General features: G+C 41.0%; 1 protein-coding gene across 6 annotated transcripts in view; it reads right to left on the reverse strand.

Annotated features, from left to right (window-relative positions):
• arhgef4 (Rho guanine nucleotide exchange factor (GEF) 4) overlaps positions 1-19,490 on the reverse strand; it is a 173,044-nt gene that overhangs the window by 18,475 nt on the left and 135,079 nt on the right. For 3 of the 6 annotated variants that reach the window (XM_051940014.1, XM_051940017.1, XM_051940016.1), the window contains 2 exons: positions 2,837-3,016; positions 2,205-2,405 (listed from right to left, as the gene is read on the reverse strand). In XM_051940014.1, the coding sequence (XP_051795974.1) occupies positions 2,205-2,405; positions 2,837-3,016 (381 nt within the window). Of the gene's footprint in view, positions 1-2,204; positions 2,406-2,836; positions 3,017-8,281; positions 8,424-11,399; positions 12,619-19,490 lie in introns of those variants that run through there. The other 3 variants (XM_022198504.2, XM_022198503.2, XM_051940015.1) reach the window with 3 other exon arrangements.

A 19,490-nucleotide genomic window follows, 5' to 3' on the forward strand; every position in this document is an offset into this window, starting at 1 on the left:
ACACTTTTTTCGAGCACAAATAAAAGTCACAACTACAACAGCTTGAATCTGCCGCTTTAAAATCTCAGGTCTGATTTTGGGTTTTTTTGCTCACATATGGTAAGTTCTGCAGACTACCAGTGAAATATGTAGCAAAAGTGATCTGTGTATCTGTCCAGTCAGGGGCAGCCACTGTTCAGAGCTCCTTGGTACCTCAATGAAAACTCCGGCCTTGTCTTCCCAACTGAACAGCTGAAGTTTAAGGTACGCTCTCTGATATCAACCACTGTCATATGTTTGCATATTGCTAGCTCGTAGTGCAACATGAATGCTGTCACACATTTTTATGGTGATCCAACAAATACATTGAGAAATATGCTGCTTTGGACCCAGCTACTGACCAACCAGCAGATCTGTCATGTCAAAACACATTTAAAAGGTAAAAAGATGAGGAAGCTGAAAGGCTACAGGATAAATGAATACCTGTTTATCTATTTTGCTGTTTTTACAATTCTGGGTAAACTGCATTTGGAGGAAAAAATATGATACCAGTGATGTACGTTTAGCAAACAGTTTTTTGTTTCCTTTTCAGTACACATTTGTTTGAATGGAAATTGTACTTATGTATTTGTCAGAAAGAATATAGAGATATTGTCCACAGTGTGGCACAGTGGAGCACTGGTTAGCACTGTCATGTCAGGAAGAAGCTTCTGGAATTTAATCTGCTGGGTCAATATGTGGGACTTTTTGTATCATAGTTGACATTTTTGCTGTTTTCAGGCCTAATATCAACCTGGCCGTCTATAACCAAAAACCACATGGTATTTTAGAGAAATATTCTTCTAAATATCATAAATACAACTGAGTAATATTGAAGATTCTTCTAAAATATTATATGTACAAATGAGCAAAACTGAAATTGAAAGATATTTATAAAGATATTGTAGAAAACCTGTTAACATGTGAAATATCCACTATATTAAATAAGTCAGAAAGCCTTGGAGTCTGTCCAGTCTTTTCTTCAGGAGGAAATGACATCATGTGGAGCAGGTCATGTGATCTGGATTTAACACACTTCCTTCAGAGGTGGTTTTGTAATGGGGAACTGAGTGGACAGTAAATTCTCGGACACAAATATAATTTGCTATTTTCCATTTAAAATTTGATCTACTGCCACAAAACAAATATCTGTCATGATTATCTCAACTTAATAAAAAGAACACAATCAAAACCATTTCTGAATCAGCTCATTTTATTATTGTTTAGCTCATTAGAAGGTGGTTGCTAATAAATTCGGACTGATATTTAGTTGACATTTTAGTGATATCCAGTCATTTTTAATTAATAAGTGATTGTTTCTGTAATAAATAATTATGGAATTTGTAAAGACATGATCACAATGTACATTAAAAATTAGTTTTTTTTTTTACTTTTAATAAAAATGTATGAATGATATATCCCAAGGAATTCAAAAGTCCTTCAATTATACATTGACCCTGTCAGTCAGCTGCGGCCTCTCTATATGGAGTTCGCATGTTTCCTCATCAACTTTGACATGTATAGTCGGTTAATTGGTGATTCTGAATTGGCCACAGCTCTGCTCAGATGTCTGTTTTGCTGTATTGGCACTGTAATGAATTGGTGACCTTATCCAGTTAGCTGCAATGTGCTCAAAGCGCAAGATTTATTTTTGATGATACAAAGAAAAGGATGCTGTGAGCAGCTGTGCTGAGTGTATTTTCCTCTTGATATATGTCATTAACATATCATATATTTATACAATATGAAAATAACTTAGATTGAAATTAGATTTACCGGTGAGAAGTAATTGGACATGCCAGCTAAATGAATTGGAGCTGGTCTATGACAATGTACACTACAGTTCAAAAGTTTGGGGTCATCCAGACAATTCCATGTTTTCCATGAAAACTCCCACTTTTATCCATGTGCTAACATAACTGTACAAGGGTTTTCTGATCATCAATGAGCCTTTCAACACCATTAGCTAACACAATGTAGCATTAGAACACAGGAGTGATGGTTGCTGGAAATGTTCCTCTGTACCCCTATGGAGATATTCCATTAAAAATCAACCGTTTCCAGCTAGAATAGTCATTTACCACATATTAAAAATAAGAACATTTCTACGTGACCCCAAACTTTGAACGGTAGAGTATGAACATAACAATTAATGACAGCATGTTTTCACAAGACCTGATCCAGACCTCGCAGATGTCTTTCAGGTGCTTGATGTAGTCTCTCTCTGTGCTCATGATCTCATTGATGACATTAGTTCTCATCTGCTCTTTGCAGGGTAAACCAGGTCCCAACAACAGACCCAGACTTGCCGGGTCCTCCTCTCCTGTCTGAGCCTCCTCCGGGTGAGCCAGATACTCGTCAATGGGCTCATCCTGGTTCACACGCAACTGAAGACAATACAGATTAGTGTTAAAACTTCAGGGAGAATTGTAATTCTTCACTCAAAATGACACTCTTTCATTTGTAAATTTTCTCTTCCCGAAAATCCCATCAATGTGAACTGCAGTTTAATGGCTCCTGATTAGTGATTTAATTAGAACAAATTCACATTTTGATGAACATTTTGATAGCATGTGTCAAGTTATTATCTTTAGGCCTTTCTGCATAAACATAGCATGCTTATTGTGTGCCATGTGTTAATCAGGATTCACACAAAAAAGAGCCCTTTGCAGAAAACAGAAATATTGCTCACAGTTTGAGGCTGTATGTTACACAGACTACAAGTGTGACAACAGATGAGGCCAGTAATCAAACAGTGTGTTAAAAGCTGTACAGTTGATCATTTCTATTTTCTAGCAGCCTGGACTGTTTCTCTTACCCGTACAAAGCTGGCAGGGAACCAACCCTCGCTGTCCATGATGCGACCCCACCACCACTCCTTGTTCGTGGCATCCACTACTTCAATGACATCACCAGCCTTGAAGCCCAGCTCCTGGTCGTCCATGGTGACATGGTCCCAGAGGGCCTCGGCATACACCACACTGCCATCACTGATCAGCTGCAGAGAAATGGGTCAGGATTTTGTGAATTGTATTTCTGGTTTTGACACATGGTATGGGACTATCCCAAGGACTTTCCACAAGACGTCATGATTGCAACAGGGACAATGATAGCCATAAAATAGATATAAAGTGTCAATCATCCATCACTAACATGATAATGAATGTGGATCATAGCATTACACACTGTCAATACAACATACGGGGGGGGGGGGGGGGGGGGGGGGGGCCCTTGGTGTACGTTGTCCTGGATTCACGTCATTTCCTGCTATGTCACAGTGGATTACATGCCGGCCCTCAGTTTAACGTACGGTATGTCGTCGTTACGTCAGAACTGGTTATGTAGAACTAGTTGGTGAGTGGAGCAGACGAATACAGAGTGGATGAATATTGTATGTACAGTAGTCACATGGTGCAAAAAAGACAGCTTTGTTTACATTTGCTGCCACATTGGATTGTACTGCATTTGCTAACGTCATTATGGCTCCCAAGTGTAAGTCAGACTTACAGTTTACATATTCATCAGTATTTTCCTACCGAGTTGTGTTTCAGTGAGAGCTAATGACTGTTTTCAGTACTGTAGTTGTACAAATATGCAAACTGGTCAATATCGTGGGGCACGTAACAGCATTGTTCACATTTTCACTGGAGTTCCGACTTAGAGCGAAAATCGATTTACGTCACACCGTACAAACGGAACTCCGGCGTAAGTTGAGGACCCCCTGTATCTTTCAGATCTTCAAGGTCCGGGCAGCTATCTTCCTATCTTCACACACACTTAAATAAACACTCCACCAATTACTAATTACCTCGCTAGGGGTTATCTAAACTTGGGCTTACAGACTACAAGTGTCTTCACAAAAAAGTCTCGTCAGAAAGGGAAGTTGTAGAGTTTTAAAGAGACTGGTGTTTAATAAGGATGATAGTAGAGATGCACAATGGAACAATGTAAGATCCAGAGTTTTTGGAGCTTGAACTTAGGCACTAAGTTATTAGCTTGGAAACATCAATTTAAATTAAGCATTTTTCTTTATTCTTCAACATTTTCTGGAATTCAGAATAATACTGAAGGCTAGGGGTTGGCAGATATTTGTAAAAAATAAAATAAAAAATTCAAGGTCGATATAGTAATCAATATATTAGAATTAGTAATTAAGGAGACAAGCGAGCAATATTTGGCACTGATATACATTGTAGTAAAAATTTAAATCAAAATGTCAACACTTAAAATATCCACGAACTCCAACAACAAATCTTTACTGAAATAACTTGTTTATTTTAGAACTGCAACTGTTAGCTGTCAGTTATTACATTAATAGCCAACTTTGTTGACAAGCCATTAATCAATAATGTAGAGTCATTTTTGTAAATTTTTGCAGCTTTTTAAATGTATGTTTTAGTTTCTTCCCTCCTCTATGAGAGCAAACTCAATATTTATGAGTTGGGAAACACTAATCAACATTTTCCCTATGTTTTAAGATTTACAAACCAAACAAGTCGATTAATCCAGAAAATAATTAACAGATTAATCCAAATGAAAAAAGAAGTTAGTTTTAGTCAATGTTCATTTTTTACATTTAATTAAGAGGACTTTACAGCTTGTGTCCTTTAGTGTTGATAGACACAGTCACTTTGGTGATTTTCTTACACGTGTCTGTGTGATAACGGATACTGAGGTTGATCAGCTAAAAGTTCTTGTGATCGACTCCAAAGCCAACCTTTGGACATCGCTAGTCTCTGCATGTGTGGTTCCAACTGTGACATATGGATGGAGCTATGATGGTGGGAAAGGGCAATGCACATTTTCAAAATTCTTGCCAACAACTAACTAGCTGTAGCCTAGCCGCGCTAGACCCAGCTCTGAAGACGCAAGGGTCTAGGAACTCTCGACAGGGAGGGAGGCAGGCTAAAAGGTTTTCTTTCAAATCACTCTGCAGCAATTGGGTAGGTATACAACCAATCAGCGCAACGAATAGACTGACGTAGTTCCTGGAGCACCGGAAATCAGAGGATGCGGTAGTTCGGTGAAGCCTTCTTTATACAGTCAATGGGTGAAGCTCAAGTATATTACAGACATGTTAACAGAAACATTATTCAGAGTCGGTGCTAATGGAGCTCAATGACTGTTGTCGTTTTTGTTGTCGACCCTGGCAGAGAATTAAATTCGTTGCCGTGGTTTGTCTAGCGCGGCTAGGCTAGTTGTTTCCAGTTGTTTCTGTCAGAATCATCGCGCCTCTGTCGTCACTTAGTTACGCCCGCCTTCTGACTCTACACTTCATGGTGATTCGTCGGCCAGTTTTTGGAGCATCCAGCCTCGAGGCTTACCGAGGGTAACTAGACCCTTGCGTCTTCAGAGCTGGGTCTAGCGCGGCTAGGCTAAACTAGCTGGGCTACTACGACATCCTGCCGGGGCACATCAGAACAGAAAATGTAAAACACTTTTGTAGTAAGTAGTTTCACTTCAGACGCTTTATTGTTTACCACAAAATTCCACCATAACCATGTCCATAACCTGATACTGTGTGTATCATCGCTCTAACAAGCAGGGAGGCTGACCAGCAGACAAAGACAGTGGCTAAAGTCTGCATGGAGAATTTTTAAAAATCAATGAGAAGCTAAGATGGAGATACATTAGCAGGAAGAGGAAGTGTCAGAGAAAAGGAAGATGAGGCAGAAACAGGGAGAGAGCAGAAGGGGATAGAACCAGTGTTACTGATGAAGACACTGCAGTGGTCATATTTCACATTGCCTTGTACACATCACCAGTTTCACTGCGTCAACATGGCCCCAGGCTCCACATCGGCCATCCATAACGCTGCTTTGCTCCTCATTCCTGCAGACAATACAAATCCTAATGGATGGCCCAGCATCCCACCTCTCTGCAGGCTCATCTCTTTCAGGGATAGAAGAAAAGTCTGGATATCTTTCACACTACCTCACTAGTTTAATTCAAGACATCGTGGTTTTAATTTTCTCTCTGTGATCTGGGTCTCAGCTCCACTGATCCTTTGTGGCGATGAGGAAAACAGACATTGTGGTTGTTGCTAAGCAACACACCCACACCATCTTGCCTCTCCGCTGCCTTTCTCTTCAGATTCCTCTTTGACAACATGATACCACAATCCTTTTATTAAAGGTTATGATAGTAAACAGCTACTTGCATTTTGTTGTAAACAAAACTGAACAAAAGTTTACATACACTTGTAAAAAACATGCATTTCATGGCAGTCTTGAGAGACTCCTTTAACTCTAAATTTATGATGGAATCATTGAATCCAATGCACCTTTGCTCCAAAAGAAAAACAATCATGCAAACTGGTTCTTTCATAGGTTTATTATAGGTCTCCTGGACATACGAGGAAAGCAGCTTGGTCAAAAATATAAATACAGCAATGCTAATATTTGGTGAAACATCCATCAGCCATTTCCACAAAAAATAGGCAGTCTGGTAGCCATCCATAAGCTTCTGGTAAATCCCCCGTCTTCATATTCAATATACATGGTATAAAACACCAGTTCCATTGGCATCAAAATAGCCTCAGAGCATAATACTACCACCACCATGCATGAGGGTAGATTGGATGTTCTTGGTTAAAGGAACTCATCTTCTCTCCTCCAAACTCAGTTCTGGTCATTGTGGTCAAATAGCTCATTTTTGTTTCAACTGACACAGAATTTCCCTCCAAAAGGCCTTTTGTTGTTCAGGTGATCAACAGCAAACTTCAGTCAAGCCTTAAATTGCTGTTTCTATGAATGGCTTCCTTCTTTCATTGCAGCCTCTCAGCTCATGGTGATGTACAACACACTTGACTGTGGACACTGATACCAGTGTTCCAGCAGCTTCTAGTTCATTGCAGACCTGCTGTTCGGTGATTCGTGGTTGACTCTTGACCATTCTGACCAATTTCCTGCCAGCAGCAGGTGATAGTGTTTTCTTCCTGATCGTGGCAGTGACACAACTGTACCATTCACTTTTTACTTTCAAACATTTGTCTGCACACATGATTTTGCGACCTTTAACTGCTTTGAAATAGTTCCAAATGACTTTCCAGACTGGTTTGAGTAATTATTTGCTTTATCAGATCTTTGCTAAGTCCTTCAGACTTTGTGTTTGCTACTGAGTTCAATGACTGGATTAAATGGGTACTATTTGAATTACCTTAGAGGAGTCAGCAGCTGTAGTCAATTACTTATGAGAAGTTAAGAGGCCACGCCACTAAGAAAATTTGAATAACACAGCTTTCGACATCACCAAAGATAATAATGCAAGGTTCTGTCAGTACGTTTTTGATTCAGCAGATTTTGTCATATACTAGAAGAGCTATAATAGATATCTGGAAGAACCAAAATGCATGATTGTTTTTGTAACAAAAATACATGTTGCAGTGATTCCATCAGAGAGAATTCAGAATCATTGGAGAGCAAATTCCTTGGAAACTCAAGACTTCAATGATATACATGGTCTTTACAAGTATACGCAAACGTTTGTTCACGACTGTAAGTGTCAACATGAAGGGGTTTGTCCGCCAGACTTGAGCTTTTAACACACAAGAAGGACCTCAATTATAACTGTTAATATAAAATATTAGTTTGATATGATACTCAATATACAATTTGCCACACCAGTTAAATATTCAAAAAAATATTCGTTGTGCTTTTGCCAATTCATTGATTTGTTGTACCTCATCAGGTATTGTCGTACTGAAATGACAATTTGTGAAGGAATGATCACTCTGGTTGTAGAGCTCTACAAACTACGAAGGATCCTGAGTGGATATTTGGTTATTTTGAGGTGTTCTGAAACCACCAGTTTGGCAGAAGCTGGTATATTTCAGACTTTCATCACGTAAATTCAGCTGATCTATGATATCCTTGAAACATTCTCTTAATGTTAAAATAAGTGAGAGGACAATAAAACAATATAAAGTAGGCCACAGTATTGTTATTCCTGACATTTACTTGAAAAAAGTACAGGGTGTACATTCTCAATCATTTAAAACTGCAGTAAGCAGTTTCATAACAGTTTTTTTTTTAATCCAGGCATAAAGTAACATCTAGTATTTCAAGTCATCAAATGAATTTATGTTCAACAGTCACTTTTTCTTCACCTCCACCAGCGCTGGTGTGAGGTGTAGCGAAAGGATTCCCATGTCTGAAATGTATTATTTTTATTTTTGGACAATTTTTCAAAATATTAATATGTCCTTTATTCTAAAATCATTAAAGCTAGCATGAACCTTTACATATATATGAGTATTCCTTACATTCAAGCCCTTCCCCAACCAATGCTATCAGCTCCAAGTAAATCCCTTCACAGTATACCAGAGGTTTATCTGCTGTCTGTCGGGACTGTTGCACTGCTAATGATCCATTTTACATCAACCAGCAATGACTGGCTTGCAAGACCTGAACAGAGAAACAGAAAGATGGAGACAGAGATTGAGTAAGCTACAGCAGCAACAAGGAGTACAGCAGAAAAACTTTATGATAATCCAGATTAAAAGGCAACTCAGTCCAAAGCAAGGAGTACAGGTCAAAAAAGAATGCTCTAGGAACACATTAACACCATTTATATAATCATTCTGGGTGCCAGAAAAGGAAGACAAAAGTCTCTGCAGCATTTGTTTCATACCAAGGCTACAGAAAACAAATACTTCATGATTTAACAACCTGGAAATTTTGTCTTGAGACTAATTAGCTCTGCCGCTACAACCACTGCTATTGGGGCCCGGGTTTGATTCCTGCTCGTGGCCCTTTGCTGTATGTCTTCCCCCTACTCTTCTCCCCCAGCTGACATGATTTCATGAAAAATTTAGTATAACATTCACAGCATTAGTTCCATCAGCTCAACAATAATGTCATGGGATACTCTCTTTTCTAACAAAAATGCAGTTTGTTCATTCCTTAATTACTCTCAGTTCACTCCACTTTACTGTCTACAAACCACTAATTTACTGTCGCTGAAATTTCACTCTTCCTGTAAATACTCATATTGAACGCCAAAGAAAAGGATGGATTTACCTTTTGATCAAATGGCTTTAATTTGAAAGATCTGTTTAGGAAGTATTAAGCCTCATGTACAGTGGCTTTATAGCAATCAAAACCAAATGCTAACTACAAGTAGCTTGAAATTAGCAGTGATGAAATCAGCATTTCTGTCTGGAAGGCAAACTCAGCAGAGTGGTGAATATCATGTGACTGTAACACAAAAGTTTATGTAAAAATGGACAGTTGTGCTGCAGGTAAAAAATGAGGGGCATCTCACAAAACATGCCAGCTTACTATGTAACAGAGTCTATATAAACACAGGGTGAAAGCCTTTCTTTAACAGTTGGAACTGGTTCATAAATAAATAATAAAGAACAAAAAGACAGAAATAGTGACTTGATTTGGTAATGTTTTCATGCTACTACTTCATACTTTCATAATATCGAGCATATTAAATAGCTGTGTTAGGTCTAATCAGTGATAAAATAAGCTGCTTGGATCAGAACATGTAATAACCCTTTGATGCACAACATGGGTCAAGAGACACCCATTTTCCATTGACCCATGCTGTGCATCAAAGGGTTAACTCTGTCTCTTTAGTTCTGCTGAACTTGCCAAAGTGTATGTTCAAAATACATTCAGCGGTGGTTATTTGAGAGCTGAGGGGCTGTAAGAGGGTCTCCTGGAGTGTGTTACATTACCTGAAAGAACACTGTTTTGTCATGCTAGGTTCATTCAAACCTGGAAAAAAACATGTTTCCAGACTGTTTCAGTGCAAAAGTATTCAGTGACATTGGACACTGAAATTGCACTGTTTTAAGCTTGTAAGGTTGTCAATATTCAAAATTTTTCGACAAGTCCTATGCGCAGAACTGAGTCAATTACAAATGCAACCTGCAGTAAGGTAGATCTGAGCCCTCTAGGTTACTAAGCTCCATTGTCCAAACATGCTATCTCTTCCTGTGTGAATGATAAATTTAAAAAAAAACTACAATGGTTAGCTATTTTGGGAAATTACTGAGCCCTTTTAAAGATGAGACTATATATCTGTGAACCCGTGGGTTGGGGGTTGACAGCTACAGTCAGGGTAGGGAAACGATGAACAGTCCATCCAGGAATTCGCGATGTTGCAATCGCAATACTTAACGCAAAGCATCTCTGTGAATTCTGCGCAACCTTGCAATTTTGTCCAATCACTACAACTTTTTTGGCCAGCCTCCCATGAGTTCCACCAATCAGAGCAGTCCCCAGGGCAAACGTAATGCATGTACGTTACCAAATTCACTTCCTTGTTTTTGGTTTGAAGATCCAGATGTGCGATACTAATGTCTCTCATTTACCAACAAAAATTACTGCTGAAGACCGTGAAAAACAATTAATTCCCTGATGTTCTTCACCAAAGCGGAGATAAACTGTTTTGCACCCGTGCAAATGAAAATCATCGATTGACAAACACTTTTCTACCGCCAAACGTATTAGGAGAACAGCTGAAAGGAGCAGACCACAGATCAGACAAATCACCATGACAACCTCTATTGCATGCAGATCTGTTGGAGCTCTGAAAAAATGAAAGTAAGTTAGATTAATTAATTGACGTGACAAGCTGTGAGAGTGTGTGTGTGAATATGTGTGCGCCAGGATGTGACATTAACTTTTTAAGCCACTGACAGACATGTCCTAATATGATTCCTTCAACAGTAAATGATCATTTAGCGCCTTAAATCTATGAGCAACTTCATGTTAAACCAGTATCTGGCTGCTGCTATAACCGTGGTGTTCCAGCTTGTGTAAATTGGTTGCAGCATTGAAGAATTAATTTAGGGATAAATATTGTCAATTACAGTGTTGAGACGTTCTAAAAGCTGAAAAAAATGCAACTTTTTAGCTGCTGTCACTGTCTCCTGCAATTTCATCGCAACAAATAGGCTGAAAACATCGCAACTTACATCACAGTATTTTAGAAAAGCTGCCATGAATTCACGCATTTTAGGCCACAACAGTCTGGAAAAAAGACCGCAAAATCCTGGAGGGACTGAATAAAGTATTGTGAGGCAGACTAACAATTTGTTGGTTTGTCTATTTCTTTTTTATCAAATTTGTTGACAATTAATAAATAAAATAATACATAATAACACAAGTTTCATTCTGAAAGCATCACAACTTGATCTCTAGTGCCTCATTGTATAGAGCAGAGTGAGATCAATGAGACAGATGTATCTTATAGGCTGGACCAATCACACAAACGGTGTCTATGTAGTCATTTCTGACGGCAGCAGGGAAACACACAACATGCGATGCTCGTATGTACTGAATTTCACCTGTTTACATAATCTGTGATCACACACAGGAACAGACAACATCCACTCTCACACAAAATGCTTCTCCTGGTTGTACCTGTGTTTTGCTGCTGCCATCTTGGACACCCATCAATCCGAGCAGCCCTGCTCATTAACAGGACAGTCCTCCTCTGTTCCTCTGTGTTTCAGTTTATGTGCTCACTCCCTCCGTCCAGTAGCATGGGTCTGTCGTGTGTGTGTGTGTGTGTGTGTGTGTGTGTGTGTGTGTGTGTGTGTGTGTGTGTGTGTGTGTGTGTGTGTGTGTGTGTGTGTGTGTGTGTGTGTGTGTGTGTGTACTGGTCTCTGTGTGCACTCTACTGGAAAGCCAGCAGGAACATGAGGACCACGTTGATGATGATGAGCAGCATCATGATGAGGAACACCACCACCTTCTGGGTCTCTGGGGGGAGGTTACAGCGCAGCATGGTGTTGAAGAATCCCATCCTCTGCCTGCTCCACCTCCCAGAACCGCTGCCACGAGCCATCAGTCCCTTGGCCTCCCCCTCTTCCTCCTCCTCAGCAGCACCACCCCTCCCCCGTCGTCTTTCCCTCAGCGCTGAGCTTCCACACCACACCGCGTCGCCTCGTTCTCCTGCTCGACTGTCGGCGTCGCTGTCCTCTAGTGCTGCTCTCCTCCTCTCGGCTCCGGCGGTCGCCTCCTCTGCTTCTCCTGCCACTTTGCCGATGCCCAGCGTTGCCCCGGCCTGCCAGTGGAGGCTGGGTGCCTATCTGTGTCAGTATGTGTGAGTGGATCTGTGAAGCTATTCCTGTGTTTCGTCCTGAGTCTCCCCCCTCCTCCTCCACCTCCACTCCCTTTCGCCTCTGTTCCTGGGGAACAGGCACCTCTGCGTTCTTTCTTCTTTCTGTCTGCCACCGATTCAGTCCTTTTCCGTTTGGTTCCTCTGCTCTCTCTCTCGGTCAGGATGTCAGGATGAAAGATGAAGGAAGAGATGTTGCATCTCTCTGGTACATGATCATGCCTCCTCCTCCTCCTCCTCTTCCCCTTGCTCTTCTCTTCTTTTTCTCCGTCTGTCTGCTCGTTTTCCAGCACGTTCTTCTCGCACTCTAGCCTACATACGCTTCGCTGTTTCTACCTCTCAAAGCAACCGGCCATTTGTTCTCCCTCTGGCTTGCATCTATCTCTCTATCTCTGCCCACCCTTCCTCTCCTTTAATAGCTCCTTCTAAAATGGTGCTCGATGCTCTGCCTGGAGCTGTGCTACCTCAGCCATCCATCTAACTACCAGGATCACCCTCTTTTCTTTTTTTCCCCTTCCTTCCTTTCCTTTTTTGGTGTGCCCACCCTTGCATAGCTCATAGCCAATCAAAATGCAGAGTGTGTCAGCACATCCTGGATACCAGAGTAGCTGAGGCAAGGCCATAGCAACCCCTGGGAGGGAGAGTAGCAGGGTGGGGGTGGGCTGCTGGAAGGACAGGGAGGAAGGGAGGGGTACTACAGAGAATAAAAGGCAGATGTGTGTGTGTGTGTGCGTGCGTGCGTGTGTGCGTGTGTATGGAGTGTGTGTTTGTGGGCACATCTGCAGGAGTATATTGCTGAATGATTCATTAGTATAGATGTAATCTCCTAACAAGTAACAGATTTATCCAATATTTGATAGTCGTGCAAAAGATGAGCTCCGTTAGACACACTAACCACCATTAACTGATGGACTTTCCCACCCAAGTCCAGTTACTTATACAAAATACTACCTTTTGCTACACAAATATTCTGTATCCTTACATTCTAAACATGTCCCGAAACAGCAAATCACTGTACTGTCTATAAAAACCGTACTGAAAGAAGACAAAGTTGTGGCTTCTAGCAGAAAATGACTCAAAAGGGCATTTCTGCTGCTGAATCCTGTGGTAAAACTGTGACTCCAGGGGGCGCTGCTGCACGGATATTACTTTGGATACTGAGCACAATGTTCATTTCATGGACTGTATATAAAGATGGACGTAGCATCTGGCTCCAAATTTGAAGCCCACCCGGAAGTGTCAAAAACTTGCAATATCCCGCCGTCCGCTAGGGTTGGCTCCAAAAAACTTTGCTCCATAGACCCTAATTCATTTTTGGAAAAATAAAATTTGATAAACTTTTGTTCTACAGCTCAGGATTTTTTTCCCGTTAGTTTTCATGGTCAAAATGAGAGATCAGGTGGACGATCTTAAAATAAATCAATACTGAATTTTAAATACATCGTTAAAGTTGGCGGAGCCAGGGGGCGTGGCTATACTTGATTGACAGTCCCATTGACTGGTCCTGCCCCTAGTTGCTCTCCGGTCCAGTCTGTTTGATGACGCTTTTTACGTCACTGGCTTCAAAAAATCCAAAATGGCGACCAGGAAGTAGCAAAATCCGGGCTTCATTTTCTCGGCGTTGAAACCAACGGGTAACGTCACGGTTAGTTCACGCCTGGTTCATTTGTGTGGGTGAAGAAAAGGTCCAGTGCATGACAGTAATTACCAACGCACATTTTTGCAAGGATCAATTACAGCAACAAAATGATTCTGCATGTTCTACTGAGTTCTGTGTGTGATGTAAAGAAAAACACAGCCTGACTCGTTATGTTCTGACTGGGCAGAAGTTAATGTTATATGCAGTAAAAGGAATTCTACTGCTGTTAAACAGAGATAAAGGCACACAACTCTCCATCTCTCTCTGTGTGTGTCTCATATGGATCCTGCTGCTGTCTGAAGCTGCAGGTATTTAATAAACTAAAAAAAAAAAAAAACTACATTACACTTGGAAGCAACAAACTAAACTTTAACTCCTGTTAACATTTTGTGAAAACCAAGATTCCCTATTGGTGAGTCTTAATAAACAGACCAGCTACAGATTCTGTCCTTTGAGGTGGTAATAGGTGTGAAATTGTAGCGCAGAGTGATTTTAGCAAACGGTGTCTCTGTACCGTTTTTGGACCAACACTGGTGTTGAAAAGTGACCATTGTTCTAATTCTGAAACGTTCAGCTGCTGTTGGTGTGTCTGTCTGAATGGAGCCTTTGATCATTTCCAGCATTTCTAGCATCTGTGGAGAAAATTATTTAGCAACAATCAAAATATATATTAAATTATTTTTAAGAAACTGTAGTAGCCACCTGACTGAACCAAATAGTGAGATGGTTCAGTCGCCTGATTGGTGAGTCCCAGTCTCATCCAGGCTCCCTGTTACACTAAACAGGTGCAGAGGATGGGTTTGTCAGTCCTTAATGATGACTCCCATCCTCTACGGGGTGACTTTCAGCTTCTTCCCTCTGGATGGAGGCTTTTAGTCCTGTCGCCGTCACTGAGCTTACCATGAAGTAGTGACATCTGCACTGTATTTTATTAATTTATCTTATTTCTTAGCTCTATTTGTTATTGTGACTTCTAAATTTTATGTTCCTATCCTGGTTTTTATCCCAGAGATTGCTTTTCTTTCCTGAAGATTTTTTGCTGTGTTCTATTTTTACTAACCTTGATCTTATTCGTGTGATCTTATCTTTTTGCTTGTCCTTGCTGCTATATTGGTGGACGGTGGAACTTTTTTGACTTGTCACTCAATCAAGTAGCCATCTGTCAGCTTCAATGTGTGTTTTGTTAAGGAATGCCAAATGCTATTATCTGTTTCTGCAAAACACATCCACCCACGGGTATTAATAAAGTAATCTTGTCCACCATCCATACTGTGAGTGCTTGGTAAAAAAAAAAAACAAATTAAAAAAAGAAGAATTCCCTGAATTACTCATTTTTGGTGACTGTGATGGTTGCTCAGTTAGACAACATTGTTCAGAGAGATTTTAGGGGGGAAATCAAAGTATTCCTGAAAAAGTGGAGTGACCTACAGTATATGGTGCAAATTTCACCTTTAAATATGTAATTGGTTAATCGTGATGAGACAAATAAAATAACGTATAGTCATTACTCCATGTGTAGAAAATACTAGAAATTCTTCTGATGTTGTCTAATTCCCCTTGGATTACCTCATCCTCATGCTCAGTAAAGCTTTGACGAAGCATTTTTCATGATTAGCGTGTAGCAACTGACCTGGTAACGTCAGGAAGCCTTTGTTTTTCCTGGGAACGCCTCTCAAAGGACCTGACCTCAATTTGCAGCTGGAAGCACCACTGCAGACCTTCAACACGCTCCTCTCACTCAGTTCCACACAAATACAAGACAACATCAAACTCAAAACAGAGAAACTGCCTACTGGAGTCTGAGGTGATGTGTTCATATTGTCCCTGAAACAGCTAAATACACAGAAAAGAATGAAATCTTCACATAGTTGAAGATGGGCCCAAAAACACACACAGCAGAAACATCCATTACAGGCATGCTGCATTTAACCAAACTCTTCATTATTGGCAGATTACCAGAAATCCCACAGCAACATTACAGTTTCTTAGGCTATCATTTCTTGATTTTGACTTTTATCATCTCCTCTGTCCTCCTACTTGTGACTCAGAGTTTGATCTTAGTACACCATCTTGAAGGATGTCTCAAAAGGTTATGACACACAGAAAAAAAATAAAAAATATATATATATATATATATATATATCAACCCGGTCTCACGGGGATTCGTGAAACTGTCACGTAAGTTTTAGTTTCGGTTTCGTGCGCACCAACACGATTTCGTCATGTTTTTCGTGCCGCTCACCACGAAATGTTTTTCGCTGTGGTAATCACATCTGAAAGAGGTTTATACCGGCAGATTCATGACGATCTAAGCTGTCCATCGGCGTATACTGCTTGTGTGATCGCGTTTGCGGCCGCCGGCCGCCGGACATTCTTGAAATTCCTATGCAAATTGGTAAGTGTACCACCGGCTTATGGTTCGGTTATGGTTAGGATTATGGTTAGGGTTATGTTTAGGGACGATGTCATGCAAAATATAGCGTTGGATTCGCCGCGGTTTTACTTTAAAAATATAATACACACATTCTTTTGAAATACGTTCTGAGTGGCACGAAAAGTCCGCCGTTTAAAATACATTGGTGTGCATTTCGTGGTGAGCGGCACGAAAAACATGACGAAATCGTGTTGGTGCGCACGAAACCGAAACAAAAATTTACGTGACAGTTTCACGAATCCTCGTGAGATCGGGCTGTATATATATACATATATACAAAACACTGTGAAAATGTGCCTAAAATGCAAACACCATCTGTATACTCTGTCACTGATTGTAAGTTATCGTGAATGCTGTTGTGTTCATCTGACAGAGATCATAAAATACAATGGTAGGTGATGAAGAAATGATGAACAGATGATTTCGCTGTGCCACGTCACTTTAAAATGACGGCTCCAAAGCAAGGATATCTTAATTTGTTAAAGGCCTGTTGGTTTGCCTCCTCTCTCTTTGTGCCTCTCCTCACCTCTTCTACTCACATCTCAGATGGGAGGAAAGGAGGAAAGGACAGGGTGTGCAAAATCAGAAATGAAAAAGGGGCTCAAGTCCCTAGATAATATACACCAGTGACCCACAGGGTGGCAGCACAGTGATGACTCTGCATTGTTTGGTTGATTTTCAGAGAGAAGAAGTAAACTGGGTGACATGCAGCTGCTTCCTTAGAGATCTGTTTTCACTGGCTGTCAGTGTGCAGTCATCAATCAATCCAATGCAATGAGAACTGAGGCAGAAACGAGCAAACCAATAACTCTTTCCTCAAATTCATACCTGATTTCTGTAACAAATTGCTATCTGCATGACTGGATTTTTTTGGCCAAAAGGTACTTTGAGTGAACCTCCTTTCAGTGCAGAGTTTTGTCTGGAAGGCATACAGTATATCAGCCACTATGCATTATAAAGCTTCACTGAGGAGCTATGAGAGCGCATGTATCTGCTGTGTACATAACATTCTACTGAGTCTGAGTCTGAGTGTTCCCCCCATACTTTCACTGTAATCTCCAAACAGTTTTTTTTTACTCCTCCAAGGAACGCGGCAGAGTTATGTGATGATTGGCGTACATTTGTCTGTCTGTGCACAACGTTACTCAAAAATGGAATAATAGATTTGGATGAAATTGTGAGCGAAGGTCAGAAATGACACAAGGACCACCTCAATAGATTTTGGCAGTGGCACAGCTTCTAGTCTGGATCCATGGATTTGTTAAAGATTTGCCATTGCCAGATAGCGGCACGGCGTCACTGTAACCATGACAACAAGTGAATACTACGTCAGCTGCCTGCTGACGATCACACGATTGTGATCCTACTACAAATCCCCCACTGAGGACTTACCAGGACTGATCCGTTGGAAATTATTCATGGAACAATTGATTAAATTGTGGGGGTGTTTCTGAGTCCCATCAATTCCCGCCACCCGTTGCATATTTAGGTCGTGTGAGTCGGTATCCGTATATAACGTACACATGCAGAACACAGGCCTATATTAAACTGCTACATTCTACGTTGCCGTAGAATGCAGCAATTTAACATTGCTACCTGTTCTAATTATCAGTAACTAGTAAAAAAATGCTGTATTTCTACAAAAATATGCTGCAGTTCTGACATGCCATATAGGGGAATGAGCAGCCTTGGTGGAGGACTGCTCTCTGAGTGCTTCTCTTGTTAATAACTGCATTGACTGATATTATGCATTAATTGATGTTTGGTTTGATTGATGGTTTTATAAAAACTGCCATAGCAAATCTATCTAACAGTCAGCACTAAGACAGACATTTTAATTTAAAATATCTTAACAAGGGTCTGCTTTTATTCGTGGAACTGGGAATAGGTGTGCTAGTTAGGTTTTTTTCTTTTTATTATCACCACCTCACTTTTGGAAACTATGTCCACACTTAAAGGGGACATATTATGCAAATCTCACTTTGTGAAAGTTTTCTTATAGTAGTGTGTGTTGCAGTAGCCTCATTATGAGGTTCGAATTTGAAAACGGTCTGTTTCCTCCCTGCCTTTCTACACCACATTTTGTCAATATGCCTGCTCAAACGGCCGAGTTTGAGTTGGTTCCCTCACAGCGCCACTCTTCTGTCGTTTCCCGGAGCTCGGCTTCTCGGTGCGGGCGCCGGGCAGTGCGAAGTGACCAGGATCATGGCACCGGTAGCAGCTGTCTGGAGAGCGGCGGCAGTGGCGCCGGTCGGCTCCCCGCTCTGACGGAGCATCTCTGCGGCATCGGCTTCGCTGCCTGTGGCGGCCCACCATTTCGTCAAGGGGCAGCGGGTTCTTTGTGTGGTGGAGCTGTCGGGGATTACGAGAGCGAACTCTCCACTGGCCGGCTCTTTTCCTCTTGGGTTTGCTCCCAAGAGGCGGCTCAGTCCCTCGGTGACAGCTTGTTGTAAGCCGTGTCCTCTCCCAGAGAGGAGAGGGGGAGTGGGCGTGGACAGATGCGTTCATTTGCATACCTGGAAGCAGGCCCAGAAACAGCCTGTTCTGAGGAGGGCTGGTCAGAGTGACTTTTTCGACCGCTGAAACTCCGAACAAAGGATGATTTTGGGGCGAACAAACTTAAATACTATGTTTTTGGGCTTCTGAGACCTATATGACGTGACTGAAAAATAGCATAATGTGGGACCTTTAGAAATGAAAATTACACTAATCTCATGGAATATTAGTGACAAACAACAAAAAGATAATTTATACACTCACATCCCATCAGTGCTATTTAGGCTTATCAGGTTGTGAGGCAGAGAGGATGTTTATTCCCTTTCTTATTGAATACTGCAGTAGAACCTCAGACAATTGGAATGAGAGTTCATCCTCATTATACGTCATACATAGATGACTTACTTGTTACTGCAAAGATCCCTCTGGTGAAGAAGTTCTGTACCTTGTTTCCATGTCCACTTTTATATATGTCAGAGGACATGTGCACGAAAAAAGCAGTCAACACAACGGCTGAGCATTTCCAACTTGAAACTACAGTGCACTGGTAACAACCTCAAAAGATCCTGAGATGGGTATTCTGTATATTTTACAGTATATTAAATCCTTCTGTAAAATTCAATAAATTTGGCTGTAAGTGAATTTGTGTCTTCCAGATTTAAAAACTATATTGAGCAACTAATGCTAAGGCACTGGGGTACTGGCAATAGGGTTGTTCAGATTGTGATTCATGTCATTCTCCCCTCTATCTCCACATTCTGGAGTTCTTCCCTTTACTGTGTCTGTTCTAAGTGTTGTGGATCCAGTCATCACTGTCTCAGC

The sequence above is a fragment of the Acanthochromis polyacanthus genome, chromosome 20 (genome assembly GCF_021347895.1).
Source record: "Acanthochromis polyacanthus isolate Apoly-LR-REF ecotype Palm Island chromosome 20, KAUST_Apoly_ChrSc, whole genome shotgun sequence".
NCBI lineage: Eukaryota > Metazoa > Chordata > Actinopteri > Pomacentridae > Acanthochromis > Acanthochromis polyacanthus.